The sequence below is a fragment of the Acartia tonsa genome, chromosome 1, assembly GCF_053477335.1.
Source record: "Acartia tonsa isolate MP-2025a chromosome 1, ASM5347733v1, whole genome shotgun sequence".
NCBI lineage: Eukaryota > Metazoa > Arthropoda > Copepoda > Calanoida > Acartiidae > Acartia > Acartia tonsa.
The window spans coordinates 28,190,647-28,211,536 of record NC_137260.1 but is presented as its reverse complement, the minus strand read 5'-3'; the positions used below and the strand labels follow the sequence as shown (position 1 = coordinate 28,211,536).

The window sequence follows — 20,890 nt, the reverse complement described above, 5'->3', positions numbered from 1 at the left end:
AGTGAATTTTCAATGTGTACACTCAACTATTACTAGGCTGACTCACATTATCCAATTTTATTTTTGGATTCATTCAAGTCATTTAAAAGGGGACTTTCCATGATCAAGATGAGAAACCTTTATATTTAAAACTCAAAATAAATATTTCTAAATGAATAAATGAGCTGTTTACAGAATAAGATTGCAGGTTATCAAATAATCTATCCAAATTAAGCCTAAGATGAGAAATATCCCACCCTAATTTACACGTCACTTGGTAGTAAATACTTGATGGCGGATTTTTGTAGATTCATATTTACTTTTGTAGAAATATTTTTTTTCTCACTTTAATATCAATCAAAATTATTTTTTTTGACATTATCTGAAATGAACTTGAAATAAAACGGATGATAATGATAAATGGTTTTTATTAAATATGAACATTAATGACATTCACGTGAAGACAAGAATATAATATTTTTACAATATGGTAACCAGTAACACTAAGTATTTAATACAAAATTCTTATAAATAAAATATTTATGTATGTTAAGTATGGTTGTAAGAAAAAGACATAACATGAAATGTAAAAAAGACCAATTTTAAATTTTTAAGTTCAATCATAGAATAACTCTAAAAAGATCGGAGTTATTTTCAAAATATTTCTGCTACTAAAAATACAGAAGATCACAGCTCATAAAGAACAAAATTTAACAAATAAAAAGGTACAATTTACAATATTAATATGTATATATAAAATATTTATAGGTATCATGAAAAAATTTGTCCAGTATTACATTCTAAAAGTTAATGCCATTGCCAAAGTTTTCTAAAATTCTCCCAAGTAATGAAATAAAAATCCACGAAGTTTCAGGATTTTAGGCCAATTAATTTTATTATCTTTACCACTTTTCATTCTGACACCAAATAAACAATTAAGCCACCCTCAATTTAAATCAATTAAAAGGCTAAAAAATTATCATCTGTTAATAATGGCATTGTTGAAATATTCTCTGGGTAAGGTTCAAGGTATTTAGGACAAAAGTTGATCGAAATCATCGCTGACTTGAACCATGGGTACGTGTAGATCACCAGCACAAGGACGATTCTGAAAGTAGTTAGGAATGTTAGACTGGCTTCTATTAATTTGTTAGGGGTATGTTTCAGGGTATCTAAACAATGGCCGATTAATTGATTTACATCACTAAAGATATTGCACAAAATTACCCCTTCTGTAGATTACAATTATTTGTTGAAACGGACATTCATTTAAAATTAATTCAAGACCCCGATGGTGTTAAACCAACGAATATGAAAAAGCTATTATTAAAGTTTGGGGACTAGTGTAATAAACAGACCAATGTCCGTCCCCTCCCTTCCTTGGTATGTTCACATGTTAGACATATCTATTTATCTTTCTTACCAAAATATTTTTTTTTGGACATATAAGTTTTAAACGAAAAAGGATATTTAATAATCTATCATGGACACATCATCATAATTAATGATATAAACTTACCATGAGCTTGTTTCCAGGAAACTCTCCCAACTTCCATTCCCAATCCATTTTCTGTACAGCGTTCAAACTTTCCGCCTCGTTATGGTGTCGCAAAACCATTTGTTCCTAAATATAATAAACTAGTCTTAGCTTTATAGGACGGGTACAATGATTATTGATGTGTATCATTGTCTTAGTGCCTAGTAACACGCCTAACATAGCGTCAATAGGAACTATTTTAAACGTTGTTTGACTCGGCTTTGACAAGGCCTCTAAAACTAATATTTTCCCGACTACAAATATACGTGTTTAATATTTTAGAAAAAGTCGAAAGAAACAATTATGTGTATATGTGGGTGCATATTTTAGAAAAATATTCGTTGAAAGATTGTATTTAACCTAAATTCATTCCTGTGCCTTTAAGAGGAAAAATGTTTTGTGTTTAAAAGAAGAAAATATTTACCTTGATTTTCTCCCATTTATCATCGACATCTTGCAACCAAGAGAAAAATACTCTTCCATTATATCTAAATATGACAATACATTTGTACTTCTCCAAACAATTTTATTATTATAATTTATAAAAAAAATAACAAAAGACAAACACTTATTTAGAATCATCGAACATATGGATTAAAAGTTATATCTAATGTGTTTTGCTATAGTATTAAGCTTAAACGAGTTACAATTAAAATAAATATAGGGCAAAATAACATAAAAATTATTTTTAGAGTCAATTTATTTCTAAATGTCCTTAGTTAAACACTCATAACCATTAATAAAGTTGCATAGAAAAAAAGCTTACAAAAAAATCTACCAACCCTTACACTAAAAAAAATTACCTGCTTCTGATGTCTCTGTTCTCTTCTTGGTTAGGATCAATGGTCGTGTAAATTTCTCTATCTCTGAGAATAGTACACACACTGTATGGCAGAGACTGGTTGGCAAGAGCCCTGGCCGCTCTTCCATGCACTCTCAAAATTTCCTGCTCAACGGCCAACACCAACTTTTCCTTTTCTACCAAATGTTTCATGCGCAGCTTATACCTTTCATTTTCTTGCACCAGGAATAATTCCCTGAATGGGCCGTCTAATGATGGAGGTGGCGCAATTTTGGGTATGGGTTGTATGCGAGAATCTTTGCCAGTGTTGCCCTGTAAATGATAAGTTTTCTTGTTCATCAAATAATCCCGGAAGCCATGTGGCGGTTTGGGCTGTACTGGAAAAAGATTCTTTCTTCTTTGTTCAATTTGTTTTCTGATGTTGAGATGCTTTTCCAAATCTGTGAGGGGTTCCCCGCTTGGTCTTGTGATACCGTTGCCCATAGCGGCAGGTTCTTCTTGTTGACTACGTACTTTTCGCTTCTTTAAAACATATTCGTTTGTTTGTTTTCTGTCCTCTTCAGTCTGTGACTCGCTGGGGCCATCATCTTCGTTCCCGCCACCTCGACTTCTTGTCACTCTTGACCCTGAAGATTTTTCCTCCCCACTGCTGGTTTGTTCGGAATCACCGCCAGGCTTTGTCGCACCACCTTCACCGCCTTCCTGTTCGTCTGTATTGTTCACAATATATGATCCCTTCTTTTTGTCCTCATCTCTGTTATTAGAACCATTGTTCAGAACAATCTTCAATGGTGGTACTTTAAGTCCGCCCTCTTTCTTATCGCCATCGTCGTCTGATTCACCACCGGCTCCACCGTTGGCCCCGCTGTTTAATTGTTCATTTTTAGGCTGTTTGCCCTTGCCAGGACTTGGTGCTGGGCTGTTATCGCCGCGAACTGGCGGAGATCGGCGTTCCGCGTTTGAAGACCCTGAACTTCCACCAGCAGCGGATCCTCGACCTCTTCCACCTTGTTTGCCACCTCCCTTGTCGGATGAATTACCACGAACACCGCGTCCCCGGCCGTTGCTTCCACTACCAGCGTTACTTCCTCCACTCCCACTGCTCTCGTCTGCCTTCTTTCGCTTCTTGTTGGCAGCGGTATCATCTTCATCACCTTCTGCGGCAGCTGCTGGTCTTTTTTCTCCGCCGTTTTCACCAGCGTTACCCGGCGATGCACTGCCTCTTGATGAAGTGGGTGTGGCCTCTTTGCTGCTTGTCTTAAACTCGTATACATCTTCCTTCTGATTCGAACTTGTGACCTCCTCCCCATTGGTGCCAGTGGCTGTCCCACTATTGTTTGCCATCCTGCTGGCGGGAACTGAAAAGAGCTGACCGCGGATCCTTAGACCCTGTCCACGTCTCTGTTCTTGTAGGATTTCCCTCTCCTCAACGTCGAGTTCTTCCTCTCCTCCTTCTTCAAGGTCCTGTAGTCAGTGGTAAAGGAATTAGTTACAATGCTTCTTATAATAAACACAACAACTTATAATGACTCAATTTAATTATTTTCATTTGATTAATAATCATCAAATAAACATTTATTATTGAAGGATGTATTATATTTAAGGTAGTTTATTTGAATAATTTAAACTCAACTACTGATTATATTTGGCTTAAAACTGTTAAAGAAACTAAAAACAGAAGGGCAAACATACCTAACGTGAACTTTATTAGAAAATTAATAAGTTTGTCTTCAATGATTCAAAGTTGTCTAGGTAATTTAGTGGGAAAAGGGCAAAATTTTATGCTTAAAACTAATATCGCACCCTTGATAAAAAAAAGGGAAAATTTAGCTAGCATTATCAAAAATTACTTTACTCCTGCCTGTATAGGACTGCTGTCTGGTTCTTGGGTGTCTGGTTCGTTATCTCCGCCTCCAAGATATCTTATGACACGTTGTAGGTCTAGATTCTGACACGGGTTGTCAGGGTTTGACGCAACCTAAAAGATACATCAAAAGTTATTGAGTATTTTGTTTTATTCAAAAACTAGCGGCTACGCCCCTAGAGGCCTCTAGTGGCACTTTGAATGTTTTTTTTTTATTTAAAATATCTAAGGGGGGGGTTTTTAATGCAACCATCTCGTAATCAGTGAGCAAATGGTACTTAGAATTCGAATTTCGATCTGAAATTTTGCATGAGTAATCCTTGATAGGTCTATTTTCCCTAAATCGAACAAATAGTTGGAAAAGTAACGGCTGGCGGCTGGCAGCTCAGCCGTTTAGCCGTTTTTTGCCTATTTTTAGGGCAAATTCATCATTAATTACGTAGGAATCAACTTTTTAAAACATATTTCTGGTTTAATTCATGTTAAATGATAATAATAACCATTTTTTAAAATTTAAAGTACCAGCTGCTAAACGGCTAGAACCGGCTGAAAACGGCTGGGAGCCGCCAAGAGTAAAAAGGGTAGATAGGGCTTGTGACATGTCTAGGGTTAGGTTTCTATGGGTGCTGAACTCAAAAATGCTACTAAAAATAGTGACGGCCAATCCATATGGCAGCTGGGTAACAACTGCAGCTCAGCTGCGAGCGGCCAAGAGTAGAATGAGTAGATAGGGCTTGTGACGTGTCTAGGGGTAGGTTTTTTATAGGTGCTGAGCTCAAAAATGCTAACAAAAATAGTGGAGGCCCATCCACATGGCAGCTGGGTAATGGACGCAGATCAGCTGGGTAACGGCCGCAGCTCAGACGAGATAGGCCAAGAGTAGAATGAATACTACCAAAAATAGTGATGGCCAATCCATGTGGCAGTTGAGTAATAGCTGCTGCTCAGCTGCGAGCGACCAGTAGAATGAGTAGATAGGGCTTGTGACGTGTCTAGAGGTAGGTTTTTATGGAGGCTGAGCTCAAAAATGGTACCAAAAATAGTGGCAGCCCATCCATATGGCAGCTGGGTAACGGTCGAAGCTCAGCTGGTAGAGGCCAAGAGTAGAATGAGTACATAGGGCATGTGACATGTCTAGGGGTAGGTTTTCATGGGTGCTGAGCTCAAAAATGCTACCAAAAATAGTGGCGACCCATCCATATGGCAGCTGAGTAACAGCTGCAGCTCAGCTGCGAGTGGCCAAGAGTAGAATGAGTAGATAAGGCTTGTGATATGTCTAGGGGTAGGTTTTCATGGGTGCTGAGCTCAAAAATGGTACCAAAAATAGTGGCGACCCATCAACATTGCAGCTGGGTAACAGCTGCAGCTCAGCTGCGCGCCACCAAGAGTATGATGAGTAGATAGAGCTTGTGACGTGTCTCAGGGTAGGTTTTTATGGGTGTTGAGCTCAAATATGCTACTAAAAATAGTGGCAACCAATCCATATATGGCAGCTGAGTAACAGCTACAGCTCAGCTAGGAGCGGCCAAGAGTAGAATGAGTAGATAGGGCTTGTGATGTGTCTTAGGGAAGGTTTTATGAGTGCTGAGCTCAAAATGCTACCAAAAATTGTGGTGACCCATCCATGTGGCAGCTGGGTAACGGCGGCAGCTCAGCTGGGAGCGGCCGAAAGTAGAATGAGTACATAGGGCCAGGGGCGTCCAAGATTTTTATTTTGGGGGGGGGTAAAATAGCGCGCGAAGCGCGCCGCAAATTTTTTTTACCCCCCCAAAAATTTTAACCCCGGGGGTAAAATTTGCTTGGGGGGGGGGGGGTAATTACCCGCCTAAAATCTGTTGGCAGGGGTAAAATTTGTTTTCCCCCCCCCCCCAAAATTTACCCCCGGGGTAAAATTTTTGGGGGGGGTAATTTAAGTTTCATCAAAAATTTAGTATTAAAAATGCGCGCGAAGCGCGCAAAAAATTTTTTTGTTAGAGATTTTCTATTTTGGGGGGAGTATTTACCCCCAAAAATTGTTTGGGGGGGGTAAATACCCCCTCTTAAATGGTTGGGGGTGCCTACGGCAACCCCAGGGTAGAGGTAAATTTTAAATAGGGGGGGTAAAATGAAAAAAATTTTGGGCGTGCCTACGGCACCCCCAAATTCGTTTGGGGGGGTAATCGCTCCATTACCCCCCCCCTTGGACGCCTATGCATAGGGCTTGTGACGTGTCCAGGGGTAGGTATTTATGAGTGCTGAGCTCAAAATACTACCAATAATAGTGGCGGCTCATCCATATGGCAGCTGGGTAACAGCTACAGCCTACAAGCCCTATCTACTCATTCTACTCTTAGCCTCCCCCAGCTGAGCTGCAGCCGTTACCCAGCTGCCATATGGATGGGTCGACACTATTTTTGGGAGCATTTTTGAGCTCATTCCCCATAAAAACTTACCCCAAGACACGTCATAAGCCCTATGTACACATTTTACTATTGGCCGCTCCCATCTGAGCTGCAGCTGTTGCTCAGATGCCATATAGATTGGCCGCCACTATTTTTTGAGCTCAGCACCCATTAAAACCTACCCCTAGACACGTCATAAGCCCTATCTACTCATTCTACTCTTGGCCTCTTACAGCTGAGCTGCGGCCGTTACCCAGCTGCCATATGGATGGACCGCCACTATTTTTGGTGGCATTTTTGAGCTCAGCACCCATAAAAACCTACCCCTAGACACGTCATAAGCCCCATCTACTCATTCTACTCTTGACCGCTCGCAGCTGAGCAGCAGCTGTTACCCAGTTGCCATATGTATTGGCCGCCACTATTTTTGGTACCATTTTTGAGCTCAGCACCCATAAAAACCTACCCCTAGACACGTCACAAGCCCTATCTACTCATTCTACTCTTGGCCGCTCGCAGCTGGGCAGCAGCTATTACTCAACTGCCACATGGATTGGCCATCACTATTTTTGGTAGTATTTTTGAGCTCAGCACCCATAAAAACCTAACCCTGGACATGTCACATGCCCTTTGTACTCATTCTACTCTTGGTCTCTCCCAGCTGAGCTGCCGCCGTTACCCAGCTGCCACATGGATGGGCCGCCACTATTTTTGGTAGCATTTTTGAGCTCAGCACCCATAAAAACCTACCCCTAGACACGTCACAAGCCCTATCTACTCATTCTACTCTTGGCCGCTCGCAGCTGAGCTGCAGCTGTTACCCAGCTGCTATATGGATTGGACGTCACTATTTTTAGTAGTATTTTTGAGCTCAGCACCCATAAAAACCTACCCCTAGACATGTCACAAGCCCTATCTACTCTTCATACTCTTGGCCGCTCCCAGCCGTTTTCAGCCGGTTCTAGCCGTTTAGCAGCTGGTACTAGAAATTTTAAAAATGGTTATTGCTATCATTTAATATGAATTAAACCAAAACTATGTTTTAAAAAGTTTATTCCTACGTAAATAATCATGAGTTTGCCCTAAAAATAGGCCAAAAACGGCTAAACGGCTGAGCTGCAGCCGCCAGCCGTTACTTTTCCAACTTTTTGTTCGATTTAGGGAAAATAGACCTACCAAGGATTACCCATGCAAAATTTCAGCTCGAAATTCGAATTCTAAGTGCCATTTGCTCACTGATTACGAGATGGTTGCATTAAAAACCCCCCCCTTACAGAAATAATTGGTTTATGTTTCGTTGGAGTCTCTTTTTCGGGAGGGGTAATTTTTTTCCAGGGGCGATTTCTCCTGATAGGGTGGTGGTACCCTCCCCCAAAATAGTTAAAAACCTTCCCGGAACTTATGAGAAGCTACCCTGTTAAGGAGAACCCGATCGGTTCAGCGGTAAGCGAGATCCTTCGCTACAAACAGACAGACAGACAAACAAACAAACAGACAGACATCGTTCTACTTTGTATTATAGATATATTTCCCCAAATAATTTGAAATGAAGTTAGAAACATCATAAACAACTAAACGTTCTTTTATTTCCTTCATATAAATAAGTATTAGGATATTCAAATATAAATTACTAGCGGCTACGCCCCTAGAGGCCTCTAGTGGCACTTTAAATGTTTTTGTTTGTTAAAGTTTACGATAATTCTTTATTTTACGGATACCTCTTAATGTTACGTTGAAGTCTCCCAGATCTTAAGAAAATTTTCATTTTTTTTGTCATTTCTTTTGGGAGGGTGGTAGTACCCTCCCCCAAAATAGTTAAAAACCTTCCCAGGACATATGAGAATTTACCCTGTTAAGGAGAACCCGATCGGTTCAGCGGTTAGCGAGATCCTTCGGTACACACAGACAGACAAACATCCTGTTACTTCAGTATAAGGATTTCTTTATCTTTACAATACCTCAAATTATTGTTATCTGTTATGACTTTTGTATCAAACGCTTAAAATAGCGATTTCTAAAAAATATCTTAAATGATTATTTCAAATAATATTCCTACTACCTGTTTGTATGAAGCTATCTTAGAAGTATCTAAGTGTACTTAACACTTGGTTCTACGGTATTGTATTTAATTTTCGCGCTCAGTATATTGGGCTAATTCAATGTAATAAAAGTCAATCGTTCCCATAAATGTGTGCGAAGAATTAAGCTTCAAATTTAGAGGCAATGTGTAAGTTAAATAATGTTACCGATTCAGGTAAATAATATATAATAAGTGCAAAATATTACAACATATTAAAATATTTAGATGTTTAAGATACAAACAAATACAATACGAACGCACACGCACATGTAATAAAATTTTGTTGCCAATATCAACTCATCTTTTAACGATTAACCAACTATGTTTCGCCATCGATGTTTATCATTCACGGCGAGTTAAATCAAAACTAATTGGATTTCTGCTATGTAAGAAATTTATCCAATAAAAATCAGGGTTGCCACATTTTGTCGATATATTTTCCCAAAGTTTATAGTGATTTTTTACATGTAATAAAACAATTTTTGAAGTTAAATTATAGCTTAAGATAAAGAAAACTAGTTTATTTATTTATATTAATTCTTAAATTAACTGCTTTATACATAAAATTTCTCAAAAATGACGACTAAAGTTTAAGAATTTTAAAGTCTGATAATCTTTAAAATAGAGCTTTTACACTCATTATTTTGAAAATATTTAAAAGAAAATACATTTTTAAATATACCCTAGCAATTTCTTTTCATTCTGATAACTAAAACCAACTATCCTAACACTTTTTAAAAAAGGGGGTCATTTATGTAATTATTTTCCATAAGGTATGTGTTCTTCAAGACATTAAAACATGAATAGAACACTAAAACTTGGCATGGAAGTTGCTCTAATATGGTAAAATGTTGAACTGTGAAGAAATTTTATTGAAACCACCCCTTATATCAAATTTTCATATCGAAATTTGCCAGGGGATTGATATACCTTCCTACACCCTGTTTTGCACACTTTCGTTTTTGACCCCAACTCCCTACAAAAAGTATTGAAATTGTGAAGAAATGGCTGCAAAACTGCTGTTGCCGCCGAAAACTGTTTATCCCCCCAAAAAATTTTGCTTGTTCTTACTTAATCAGACAATTTTGTAAAACTTTAAGGCTAAACAAGTAAAATCAATGTCCTACTTGGACCCAAGTATAACTGAGATAAGCAAGCCTAAAGTAGAAACCAATCCATTGCTTTGAGCTAAGAAGGAAGGCTGAAATTACGGGTAAGACGGTACTAACCACTACCGCACGTAGTATAGCTTGATATCTTATGGTCAGACATGGATTTACACAGTAATATTTAAAGTTTTAATTTGTGCTTTAGAAATAAGTTAAAGTGCTCTTAAAACAGAGTAATACATGGACATCCAAGCTTTTTCATTTTTTAGGGGGAGGGGGGGGGGTGGAAATTGTAAATTAAAACTTTGGGGGTAATCTTTATAACATAGAGGCAATGACGTCCAAGCAATTTTTTATTTGTAATTTAATTTTATATTATTTTTTTTAATTTATCTTCATTTGAATATTAAAAAGAAGGAATCTGTAACATTAGGATTTAAAAAAACACTTAGCAAAAAATTTAAATATTTTTTTTTTTTTGGGGGGGGGGGTGAATTTAAAAAATATATATATATTCCAAAGTCTAAGAAAGGAGGACGAAAACACATGTAAAAAAATATTGAAATATTTATGAAAATATTCAAAAGTTTCAAAGTGGCAACTCTGTTCTGACAATATTTTTACGCGGCATTCACGCGTATTCCCAGTACATGTAAATGTGTACAGTTAACAACACGATTACAATTAATTCATATTCAAATGTTCTGTGATAATTTGACACTAAGTGACTTTAGAACTCTATAGCATTTGTGTGATGTTTGATTTTTCATTTGAGAAAAAGTAACAGTCTAAGTTACGGTGCATTTTATATGCAATAAATTGATAAAGATTTATAAAATTAAACTATCAAATCTTTTAGATCAGATAATAAAGTAATATTAATTGTTGACGGCTACGAAAAAGTGAAAAAAACATAGACAGTTACCTACTTAATAGAGATAACTACAATTTATTTCAATTATGGCTTACGATTCTAATTCTAAATATGAAATCATATAAGTTAAGAGTTGAGCTGTATTAAACAAAATAATTTATGAAAATGAATACGAATTATTACCTCTAGAGGAGTTTTCTTATTATCATTGAGAGCCGTAACATCAGCTCCAGATTTCACCAACAATTTCACAACCTAATCACGATAAATTAATTTAATGTAAATTTAAATTAAATCGATGTAAATTTGTAGTATTGAAGTATTATTTCAGAACATAAATAAAGCCATCCTAAATTCCAAAATGGCGTCGGGAATAAAAAGTTGTAGGGCCCAAAACACCTACGACAAATTTCCCCTTTAATTTTATAAAAATAATTGACAGGGAAAATACTACATAGAGAAGAATTGTCTACTGCACTCAGGACACATTTATAGGCTCTTTGTAAATATTTTTTGTTACCAAATATTGATGCGTTCCTTACAAAAATACAATTTACAACAAGCCTTTGATAAATCTCAAGGGGTGGGTGAATTTTGTAGATTTAATAAAATATTTAAGGAAATGTTCAGACATATTTTTTTCGTCAAAGGACTTTACAAGACTCGTGTAGCGAAGCTTGTCTATATTTATGATAGGTCTATCCGTTCATAACGGAAAGCTCGTATAGCTAAGTTAGGCGTTTCTCTTACAGATTTAAACTGCAACATGATAGTTATAATTTTAATAGCATAGAAACTACATCATAATTAACAGAAAGCCATTTAAAATTATTCCATTATCCTATCACTTAATTTCTAGAACGATAAAGAATAATTTCTATTATTATGGAATAGATAAAAATGGAAAATACGTTCAACTGTTTTGTTGAACTTTGCTTTTGTGGATGTTCTCATTCTCGTTATGCAAAATATACCTAATGCAACTATTTTGATAAGTAAAATAATAAAAGTGAAACCAAGGTGACCAAGGAATGTCTCGTATAGTGCAGTAGCCACCCGATATCTTACAATTCATTTCAAATTACCTTATAATGCCCGTTTCTTGCAGCATCATGAAGCGGAGTTTCTTTGAACATACCAGGTACATTTATGTATGAGCCAGCCTAGAGATAGAATTTTATATGCTAGGAATTTTGTCATATCCGCACAGGTGTTTAAAATATGCTATTATGCATAGTAAAATATTTAGATTTACTCGAAAATAATCAAGATGTTCAAAAAATCTACTATGGACCCATTAATTAAATTGCAAAAAAAGGCAATAAGAATTGTTTTTAGTAAGAAACACATCTCACACACAATGCCTTTATTTAAAAAAATGAATGTCCTTCCTTTACATGAATCAGCTAATTATTTGAAATTATTATTTATGTATGATTTTATAAACAGTAAGCTACCAAGTTCCTTTCAAGGTACATGGCTTCGCCGTAATCAATTACATACCAGAAATCTTAGAAACTCTAATATGTTTGATGTTAAAAAACCGAAGTTTAAATCTATTGAAAGATTTCCTAAGTATCATTTCCAAGAATTATGGAATAACCATTGTAATAATGATTTATTAACCCACAATCAATCAAGAAAAAAATTTATGAAAAATCTAAAAGAATCTTTGTTATCAAGCTTAACTTTAGTGTGTAACAACCCATTATGTCAAGAATGTAGATAAAATTATATTTCTTTTCAATATTGTTTGAAATCTGATAAATCAATCAAAATCTATTTGTTAAAATTTTTTTTAAATTTCTATTATTGCAATAATGGTGTGAGACTTGTATGTCCTAATCAATCCTTCCTATCATCATTCTTTCCACTCCAATATGATTTTATTTATTGCTTATTATCTTTTTTTCTATTTTTTTTTGTCTTATTTATATGGCCTGTATGAAAACAATGTGTGAATACACATTACTGCATACTTCCTAGTTTTTAGGAAACTGCCATTTGGGAAGAAAATTTTTTTATAAATTAATCATATCAATAAAATTTGACTGTATATATAAATGTATATAATATTCATTTAATTCATTTATTATTTTGTTGTTTTTTTTTCTATGTATGTACACCCAAGAATAATAAATCTAAATCTAATCTAAATCTAAGATGCCTCAATAATAGAAAGAAAATTTTTTTTTGCTTAAACTCCTAACTAGAATTTGAGCCCCAACCCCCTCCCCTCCCTTGTTTGTAATCCAGAAAAAAAGTGCTTAACCTTATCTAAAAAATCAGAAAATACGTTTATTTCAAAAGTTTAATATGCTATGTGAGGGAAACAGCCAGATACTTTACTTTAAAAATGTACCTTTATTAATAGTTGAGCAACAGCACTATTTCCCCTGTTACAAGCTTCATGTAGCGGGGTCCACCCTGCGTTGTCTTTACAGTTTGGGTCTGCTCCAAGTCGCAACAGTTTTCTCACCAGTCGAATATTTCCTAAATATTATTAAATATAGCACTACAACAAATGCAATACAAAAAAAAACAAAAAAACTCTATTATTAAAGGAAAAACTAGAACAGGACAGCCAAAAATATCATTGAATTCAGCAGATGAAGAGTGTTGCCTCCTATAGTCTATACTGTTAGATTAGGCTACAGATTATATTCCACTTGACAAATACTCAATAAACTAGTCTTTTAGCTTTGAGTTTATAAAGAGAACAAAGCATACAAATTCGGCTGATTTTGTCCATTTTAAGATTAATGTAAACATGTATTTATCTCACCTTTTATTGCTGCGCATTGTAAAGCTGTTTCTCCTCGATGGTTTTTCTTGGTAACCTAGAAAATTATAATTATTTTTTTGTGTCTGTTTATATTCAGTCAAATATTTGTTTTTCCTAAAAAAGTAAAAGCTTAAATTTTTACATTGACATAAGTTTCTACCTATTAGTTTATTGATTTTTACCAAGTTTATTCGTTAGACCACCCTATCATCAGGTTTTCTAATAGGCAACTGTTTCCTTGAATTTCTTACCTTTTTATAAATCCGCTCTTCAGCAGGAGTTCTTGGTGTATTGCCCAAACTTCGGGAGGATGCGCCACCAGTTTGGCGGGAGTTTGGTGTTGAGAGATCACTGTTTAAAACACCCAAGGGTGTTCGAGGTGGGGAGTTAATACACGGACTACAATCTAGAATAAAAAGAAATATCATTGCTATACTTTCTTAAAGCCCTAGCCTGTAAAGGGGGGGGGGAAAATGTGGTGACTCGTGCCACGACATACCAGCAATTTTATTTTGGGTGCTACTCCCTTAGTTTTAGAGATAATTGGGTGAAATCTTTTGGGCTGGGTCACTAATTACCCCAACTAGAGGTATCTTTCAAAAAAAACGGCGGCGGGTCCGCCGCTCCCGCCGTTCGCCGCCATTTTCCGCCGCTGCCAAAAAAAATTTTTTTATTGCATTTCTCGCCGAATTAGGCAATTTGGAATCATTTGAGACCATGTTATTTTTTTCAAAAATTTTTCCCGTTATAACCAACCCTGCGGGGGGACTTAGTCATTTTTTTTCAAATTCTCGTTTATCAAGGTATATCTTAAATTCAGTGCCTCTCCTAAGCTTTTAAAGATATTGAGACAAAACCTTTTGAGGTAGATCAGTAAAAATATTTGAATAAAAAATGGCGGCGTTACCGCCGCTCCCGCCGTCCACCGCCATTTTCCGCCGCTGCCGCCAAATTTTTTTTATTGCATTTCTCGCCGAATTAGGCAATTTGGAATCATTTGAGACCATGTTATTTTTTTCAAAAATTTTTCCCCTTATAACCAACCCTGCGGGGGGACTTAGTCATTTTTTTCAAATTCTTGTTTATCAAGGTATATCTTAAATTCAGTGCCTCTCCTAAGCTTTTAAAGATATTGAGACAAAACCTTTTGAGGTAGATCAGTAAAAAATATTTGAATAAAAAATGGCGGGGGTACCGCCGCTCCCGCCGTCCAACGCCATTTTCCGCCGCCGCCGCCAAAATTTTTTTTATTGCATTTCTCGCCGAATTAGGCAATTTGGAATCACTTGAGACCATATTATTTTTTTCATAAATTTTTCCCCTTACAAGCCGTCCTGTGGGCGGCGGAAAATGGCGGTGGATGGCGGGAGCGGTGGTACCGCCGCCATTTTTTATTCAAATATTTTTTTGCTGATCTACCTCAAAAGATTTTGTTTCAATATCTTTAAAAGCACAGGAGAAGCACTGAATTTAAGATATACCTTAATAAACGAGAATTTGAAAAAAAATGACTAAGTCCCCCTGCAGGGTTGGCTATAAGGGGAAAAATTTTTGAAAAAAATAACATGGTCTCAAATAATTCCAAATTGCCTAATTCGGCGAGAAATGCAATAAAAAAAATTTTGGCGGCGGAAAATGGCGTTGGACGGCGGGAGCGGCGGTACCCCCGCCATTTTTTATTCAAATATTTTTTACTGATCTACCTCAAAAGGTTTTGTATCAATATCTTTAAAAGCTTAGGAGAGGCACTGAATTTAAGATATACCTTGATAAACGAGAATTTGAAAAAAATGACTAAGTCCCCCCGCAGGGTTGGTTATAAGGGGAAAAATTTTTGAAAAAAATAACATGGTCTCAAATGATTCCAAATTGCCTAATTCGGCGAGAAATGCAATAAAAAAAATTTTTTTGGCGGCGGCGGAAAATGGCGGCGAACGGCGGGAGCGGCGGACCCGCCGCCGTTTTTTTTGAAAGATACCTCTAGTTGGGGTAATTAGTGACCCAGCCCAAAAGATTTCACCCAATTATCTCTAAAACTAAGGGAGTAGCACCCAAAATAAAATTGCTGGTATGTCGTGGCACAATTCACCACATTTTCCCCCCCCCTTTTCTCTTCTGTTAACCATTCTAAATTTTACAAGCCTCCCCTAAGCAATTTAGAAATACTCAAAAATAAAGGAGAGGAAAGGCTAAGTTTAAAAGAAGCTATGCTCTACACTAAAACTTAATTTTCATAATTTCTGCAGAGCTCCTAATGTGTATTTGCAAACTCAAAATATATTGTATATTGCTTGAATTTTTGTTCTTAAATGCGTCAGTTGCGCTAAATATGGATCTACAAAATAGGCAGCGAGCCAAAATAACAAGAATTTTTATCTTTTGAATTCAATTTGTTTACCTTTCAGTCAAATCAGCTGTTAGGTTTAAAGTTCAATTTGATAATTTAATAATGCATTTAACTAGATAAAATAGAGACTGATAAGAAATAGAGAGAATTTGGATAATAATAAATATGAAGTCGTTCTACAGACATCTATCTTCCGGAAGGTAAATAAAAATAATAATAAATAAATAAAAACATAAAATGTAAAAAAGATTTTTTAAATGTTTAAGTTTATGATTTTTTTTGTATATAAAGCAGACAGTTAATATCCAATTAATAATTCAAAATAACTTTGTGAACGAAGCTACTCAATATTTTATTTTTAAGACATATAATTGATTCACTTGTCGTTTCTTCCTACAGAAATTGGATGCAAGCTTTTAGACATTTACTGAAGATTATACTGAAACAGACAAAGATATTACCGTTTTTTAATCACCATTTCAATGATAAGCAAATGAAAATAAAAACCCAAATGTTACAGGAAGCTTGAGGATGTATTTATTGTGAGCCATGCAAGAACTCCTCTTGGATGCTTTCAAGGACAATTAAAGGTAAGGATTACAAAATATTTTCACTAAATGATTCATCTTTATTTCATAGGAGTTAAACATCGATTTTAAGAATTTTACTACATCTTTTGATACTAATAAAAGTTATATTTATAGTTATTTTTTCAAGGGGGGGGGGGGGGGGGGGTGAGCCTAAAATATGTGAAAAATGAGGAATTTAGTAAAAGCCGTGCTGAGAGGGGGGTGTCGACACCCCTCTTAATATTGAAATATAGTATCGTCATTTCTTTCAAACCATTTAAGGTTCACACTCACCTGGTAAAACATTTTGCAAGCCACTAAATACAGTCCACACATCCGAGATATAAAACATTATCAAATTTTAGAATTTCACAGCACCCCAACTAGGAAGCGTGGCAATAAAGAATGCTATAGATAAATGTAAATTAGACCCATCAAAAGTGGAGGAAGTGTTTATGGGCTGTGTTTTACAAGCAGGTAAAGTATATATTATACTTATATAACCACAAAACTTTGAATTATGTAATAATCCATTTTTGTGTTCAAGAAGCTAACATAGCAAAATAAATACCTAATTTTAGGTGTAGGTCAGGCCCCTGCCAGACAAGCGGCTCTAGGAGCAGGCCTGCCTAACTCTGTAGCTAGTACGACCATCAACAAAGTATGTGCAAGTGGCATGAAAGCCATGTCCCTGGCTGCTACTCAGCTAGCTGTCGGTCACAGGTATTAACAAGCATATTCAATTTAGAGATAAGACACTAATCAAGCGAGATTTTATAATTTCATTTTGCTGGTTAATGTTGTTGTAAGCGCTACATAACCCAACCTTTCATTGCATTAAAATTATAGGTAACTAAAATCTTTTAGGTATATAACATTACACATCACTATTGTGTTTAGATGAATAAAGAAAAATATTTCTATAAATTACACATCTTAACCTAGTCAATTTTCTATAATGCTTACAGAACAAAGTTTTAATTATTTCTAAATCTCAACTATGAACTAGGAAAATGATGGTGGCAGGAGGCATGGAAAGTTTGTCTAATACACCATTCCTGATGGACAGAAACCCAAAGTATGGAGGATTTGCTGTTAGAGATGCATGTGATTATGATGGACTAACAGATGCATATTCTGGCTGGCATATGGGAAGGTAAATCATATACAAATTAGATATGAGAAAAACTTATACATTTTGATTAAGTTGGCAAACTTTTTTTTTTTTATAAAAGTAGGCTAAAATATCCTTATATTATAGAATAAACCTTAACTTGACAAAAGAGTTTCATTTTTTTGGCGTTTTTACCTACTTAAGTCATTTATTCGTTTTGTTGCACAAATACCTAATAACTTACAACATTTCTTGATTTAGATGTGCAGAAAACACAGCAACCAAAATGAAGATAAACAAACAAGACCAAGATGATTATGGACAACTCAGCCATACGTAAGTATTGTTCCCTAACTATATAAATATCGAACTTGAAGAGAAAAATTTGTGGAAAATATAATCTATAGACTTTACTTGAAACTTTAAATAAAAAATCTTTCGCGAATATCATTCCTATTCTTTAATTTATTCTATAAGGAGACATAATGCAGCATTAGAAAATGGTGCATATGAGAAAGAAATCATTGCTTTAGAGGAGAAGAAACATGGAAAACCTTTTCACATTTCTCAAGATGAAATTCAAAGGTAGGAAAAGATTATCCATTAAATAATGAAAAAGATTATAACCTTTAGTATATTATTTTGAAACTGTTTTGCATCTTGCCTTTAACCAATAAAAACTTTAAAATGTCTTTAGGTTTCCATTTGACAGTTTTGCAGCAACCAAATGGGGTGCTACTGTGTCTGTAGGTTCCTCCAGTAAACTAGCAGATGGAGCTACAGCTGCAGTTATGGCAAATGAAACTGGTATCAGGTACGAATTTCACATTAAAAATTGGATCAATCAGAAATTTAGAAACTTAGCTATGTTTACCTTGTGATTTGATTTAAATACAATACATAGAAACAGAAAATTATTAGTTAGGTAAATTTTCAACGTACAAATATTCAAGATTTCTATTTGGTTTCAGAGAAAACAATTTGACCCCATTGGCAAGAGTTGTAGAATACTCTGATGCAGCTGTAAATCCTGTAGATTGGCCGGTAGCGCCAGCTAAGGGGATACAAGAACTTTTAGATAGAGCTGGTAAACTTATTGCTTGTTTTACTTCATTTGTTTCCCTCTAAAAAGTTACAGACACTTCTCTGGAATCCACTTTAATACAAACTTAATATGTATAATACATTGAAAGAGGACTATCCACGAACAAGAGCAAGTGATTCTAAGCATCTTCCAGCATTACCCATAGTATTTTTTAGTGAATATACTAGGTTTATGTTTAATATTTGCTTTATCTTCTAAAAAGTTATGTTTCTCCATGGTTTTATATGAAAAAAACTTTGAAATGTTAAGCAATGTTTGGTGCAATATCATCGAATGTTTTGATGAGTTCAAACTGTTGTTTTAAAGCTTTGACACAAAATAAATTATTGTGATTAAAAATGTATATTTAGAAAAAGGGTTGGTAACTTGTAAACAGTTTAATCAATGTACTTTTGCAATTTACAACATTTGATGCTTTTCTGCAGTGTTATTTTATTTTGTCCTTTGAACTCAACAAAGCATTTGATGATATTGCTTTAAAAATTGCTTTACATTTCAAAGTTTTTTTCATATAAAACCATGGTGAAACCTAACTTTTTAGTCGGTAAAGCAAATATTAAACATAAACCTAGTATATTCACTAAAAAATACTATGGGTCAATGCTGGAAGGTGCTTAGAATCACTTACTCTTGTTCGTGGATAGTCCCCTTTAACTTCGTCATCAATTTAGTCTGAAGGAAAGTTGAGAGAACAATAGTGCAAATTGAGATAAAATATTACTATTCCATTAAAACTTTATCTCATCATATTACATATTTTACATTTTAGGATTGAAGACAATCGACATCAGTAAATGGGAAATAAATGAAGCATTTGCAGTAGTTGTTTTGGCAAATGCAAGAATACTTGGTATTGATATTAATGATATTAACATCAATGGAGGAGCCATATCTATTGGACATCCTTTTGGGTAAGTTATGTAGAATCCTTTTTTATTTTCTTATTTTGTCAAAAAACAGCTACCTACTACACTTTAAAATAATTCCGACCAACTATATTTCTTGAAAGGCTAAGTATTTATTTTAAGTAAAATATTAAATTTTTATTCTGTACATCTTGCTTGTTAATAATTTTCACCATTTCCCTAGTATATTAATATTAAATCTTAAACTCGTATTTATTAGAATGTCGGGAGCTAGAATAACAAATCATCTAGTGAATGTTCTGAAACCTGGGGAGTATGGCGTAGCTAGTCTTTGTAATGGGGGAGGCGGCGCCGGTTCTATTCTCATACAAAGATTGTAATCATGCTTGAAATATCCAATATTTTTTATATAAATACTCAATTGTGAACGCCTATAATCTAATAAAAATAAAGTCATATGTATTTTAAATTGTTTACTACCATCTTGTTTTAACAAGGATGATTATCATCATATGTAGCGAAACAATCCCTAACAATCAAAAATTTATTGGATGAACAATAATGGATTTCCCGAATATTTAAATATTTCATAATTTCAAAAAAAGATAACTGTGCTTTCACGTAAAAACGTACAAACCACATAGAACGACTGGAAATTGATTTATAATTATAGAATGACATATTTCTAATTCCAAATTGTTGAAAGAGTTAACGAATTAATTTGTTTTTAGAAATAAATCGTTTCGTAAATATTTGGAATTTAAATTCAAATTATCATAATTATTCTTGATATTAAGGTATTAATATTATTTAACTTAGGTTCAGGGGTTAATATTCTGCAAATTTGACCCTGATAAAAGGGGGGGGGGGGGGTGTAAAAATAAGATAACTGAAATTTTTTCTTTTCCATTTTTCTCCCCTCCTTGGTGAAAAAACTAAAAGAATATGTGGGAGGGGGGATAAGTATAAAATAAAGAGTTTTGAAAATATTTAGGTATACATTTTTCCCCTAAAACTAGGAGAGGAAAAAAAATAAAAAAATTTGTAGCTGGGGATTAAAAAATGAATCTAGTGCAGAATATACACCCCCTGCTTAGGTTGTAGATTTAAAGGGGCATTTCAAGGAAGTGCATTTGAACTTAATTCGTGTAACTATCCCTTAATATCCTTTAGTACTTACCGCTTGAGGTTGAAGAGGAACCGCCACTTTTTTCCAGCTGTTTGATAAGCGCCAGCTGCTGCCGTTCTGACATGGGAGTGTGGCAGACGGCTCCTCCAGGTACTCGCAAACCACTACCGCCTCCAACAGCTGGCAAGCAAGGAGATCCACTTGTGTTCATCTTTGGATACAAAGTTAGATATTTTGATTTTATTAGAGAATTATAATGCCCGTTTTGAGATCGGATAATTTATTAGTCCATGCTCGTTCAGTCTTTCATTTTCAGTACACCATTATCAACATTAAATGTTCAATAATT

General features: G+C 35.1%; 2 protein-coding genes across 2 annotated transcripts; one reads left to right on the top strand and one right to left on the bottom strand.

Annotated features, from left to right (window-relative positions):
- Positions 1–390: 390 nt before the first annotated feature.
- On the bottom strand, positions 391–20,818 carry LOC145316830 (uncharacterized). The gene is made up of 11 exons (XM_080157581.1): positions 20,593–20,818; positions 13,663–13,817; positions 13,412–13,466; positions 12,989–13,119; positions 11,712–11,789; positions 10,810–10,881; positions 4,180–4,296; positions 2,320–3,782; positions 1,941–2,004; positions 1,499–1,603; positions 391–1,087 (listed from the first exon to the last, which is right to left on the bottom strand). Exons 1-11 carry the CDS (start codon positions 20,750–20,752, stop codon positions 1,013–1,015), a joined length of 2,475 nt encoding a protein of 824 aa, XP_080013707.1. The 5' UTR covers positions 20,753–20,818; the 3' UTR covers positions 391–1,012.
- Positions 15,806–19,874, top strand: LOC145316935 (acetyl-CoA acetyltransferase, mitochondrial-like). Its single transcript, XM_080157777.1, has 11 exons — positions 15,806–15,958; positions 16,279–16,348; positions 16,693–16,804; positions 16,909–17,050; positions 17,337–17,483; positions 17,703–17,777; positions 17,919–18,026; positions 18,139–18,255; positions 18,413–18,528; positions 19,316–19,457; positions 19,672–19,874. Exons 1-11 carry the CDS (start codon positions 15,924–15,926, stop codon positions 19,790–19,792), a joined length of 1,185 nt encoding a protein of 394 aa, XP_080013903.1. The 5' UTR covers positions 15,806–15,923; the 3' UTR covers positions 19,793–19,874.
- Positions 20,819–20,890: the final 72 nt, after the last annotated feature.

Coding starts and splice junctions, on each gene's coding strand:
- LOC145316935 (XM_080157777.1), top strand. CDS start 15,924: ATGAAGTCGTTCTACAGACATCTATCTTCCGGAAG. Junction 15,959..16,278: donor AGACATCTATCTTCCGGAAG/GTAAATAAAAAT, acceptor CAAATGTTACAG/GAAGCTTGAGGATGTATTTA. Junction 16,805..16,908: donor GGGCTGTGTTTTACAAGCAG/GTAAAGTATATA, acceptor ACCTAATTTTAG/GTGTAGGTCAGGCCCCTGCC.
- LOC145316830 (XM_080157581.1), bottom strand. CDS start 20,752: ATGAACACAAGTGGATCTCCTTGCTTGCCAGCTGTTGGAGGCGGTAGT. Junction 13,467..13,662: donor AAGAGCGGATTTATAAAAAG/GTAAGAAATTCA, acceptor ATAATTTTCTAG/GTTACCAAGAAAAACCATCG. Junction 4,297..10,809: donor ATAAGAAAACTCCTCTAGAG/GTAATAATTCGT, acceptor TGTATCTTTTAG/GTTGCGTCAAACCCTGACAA.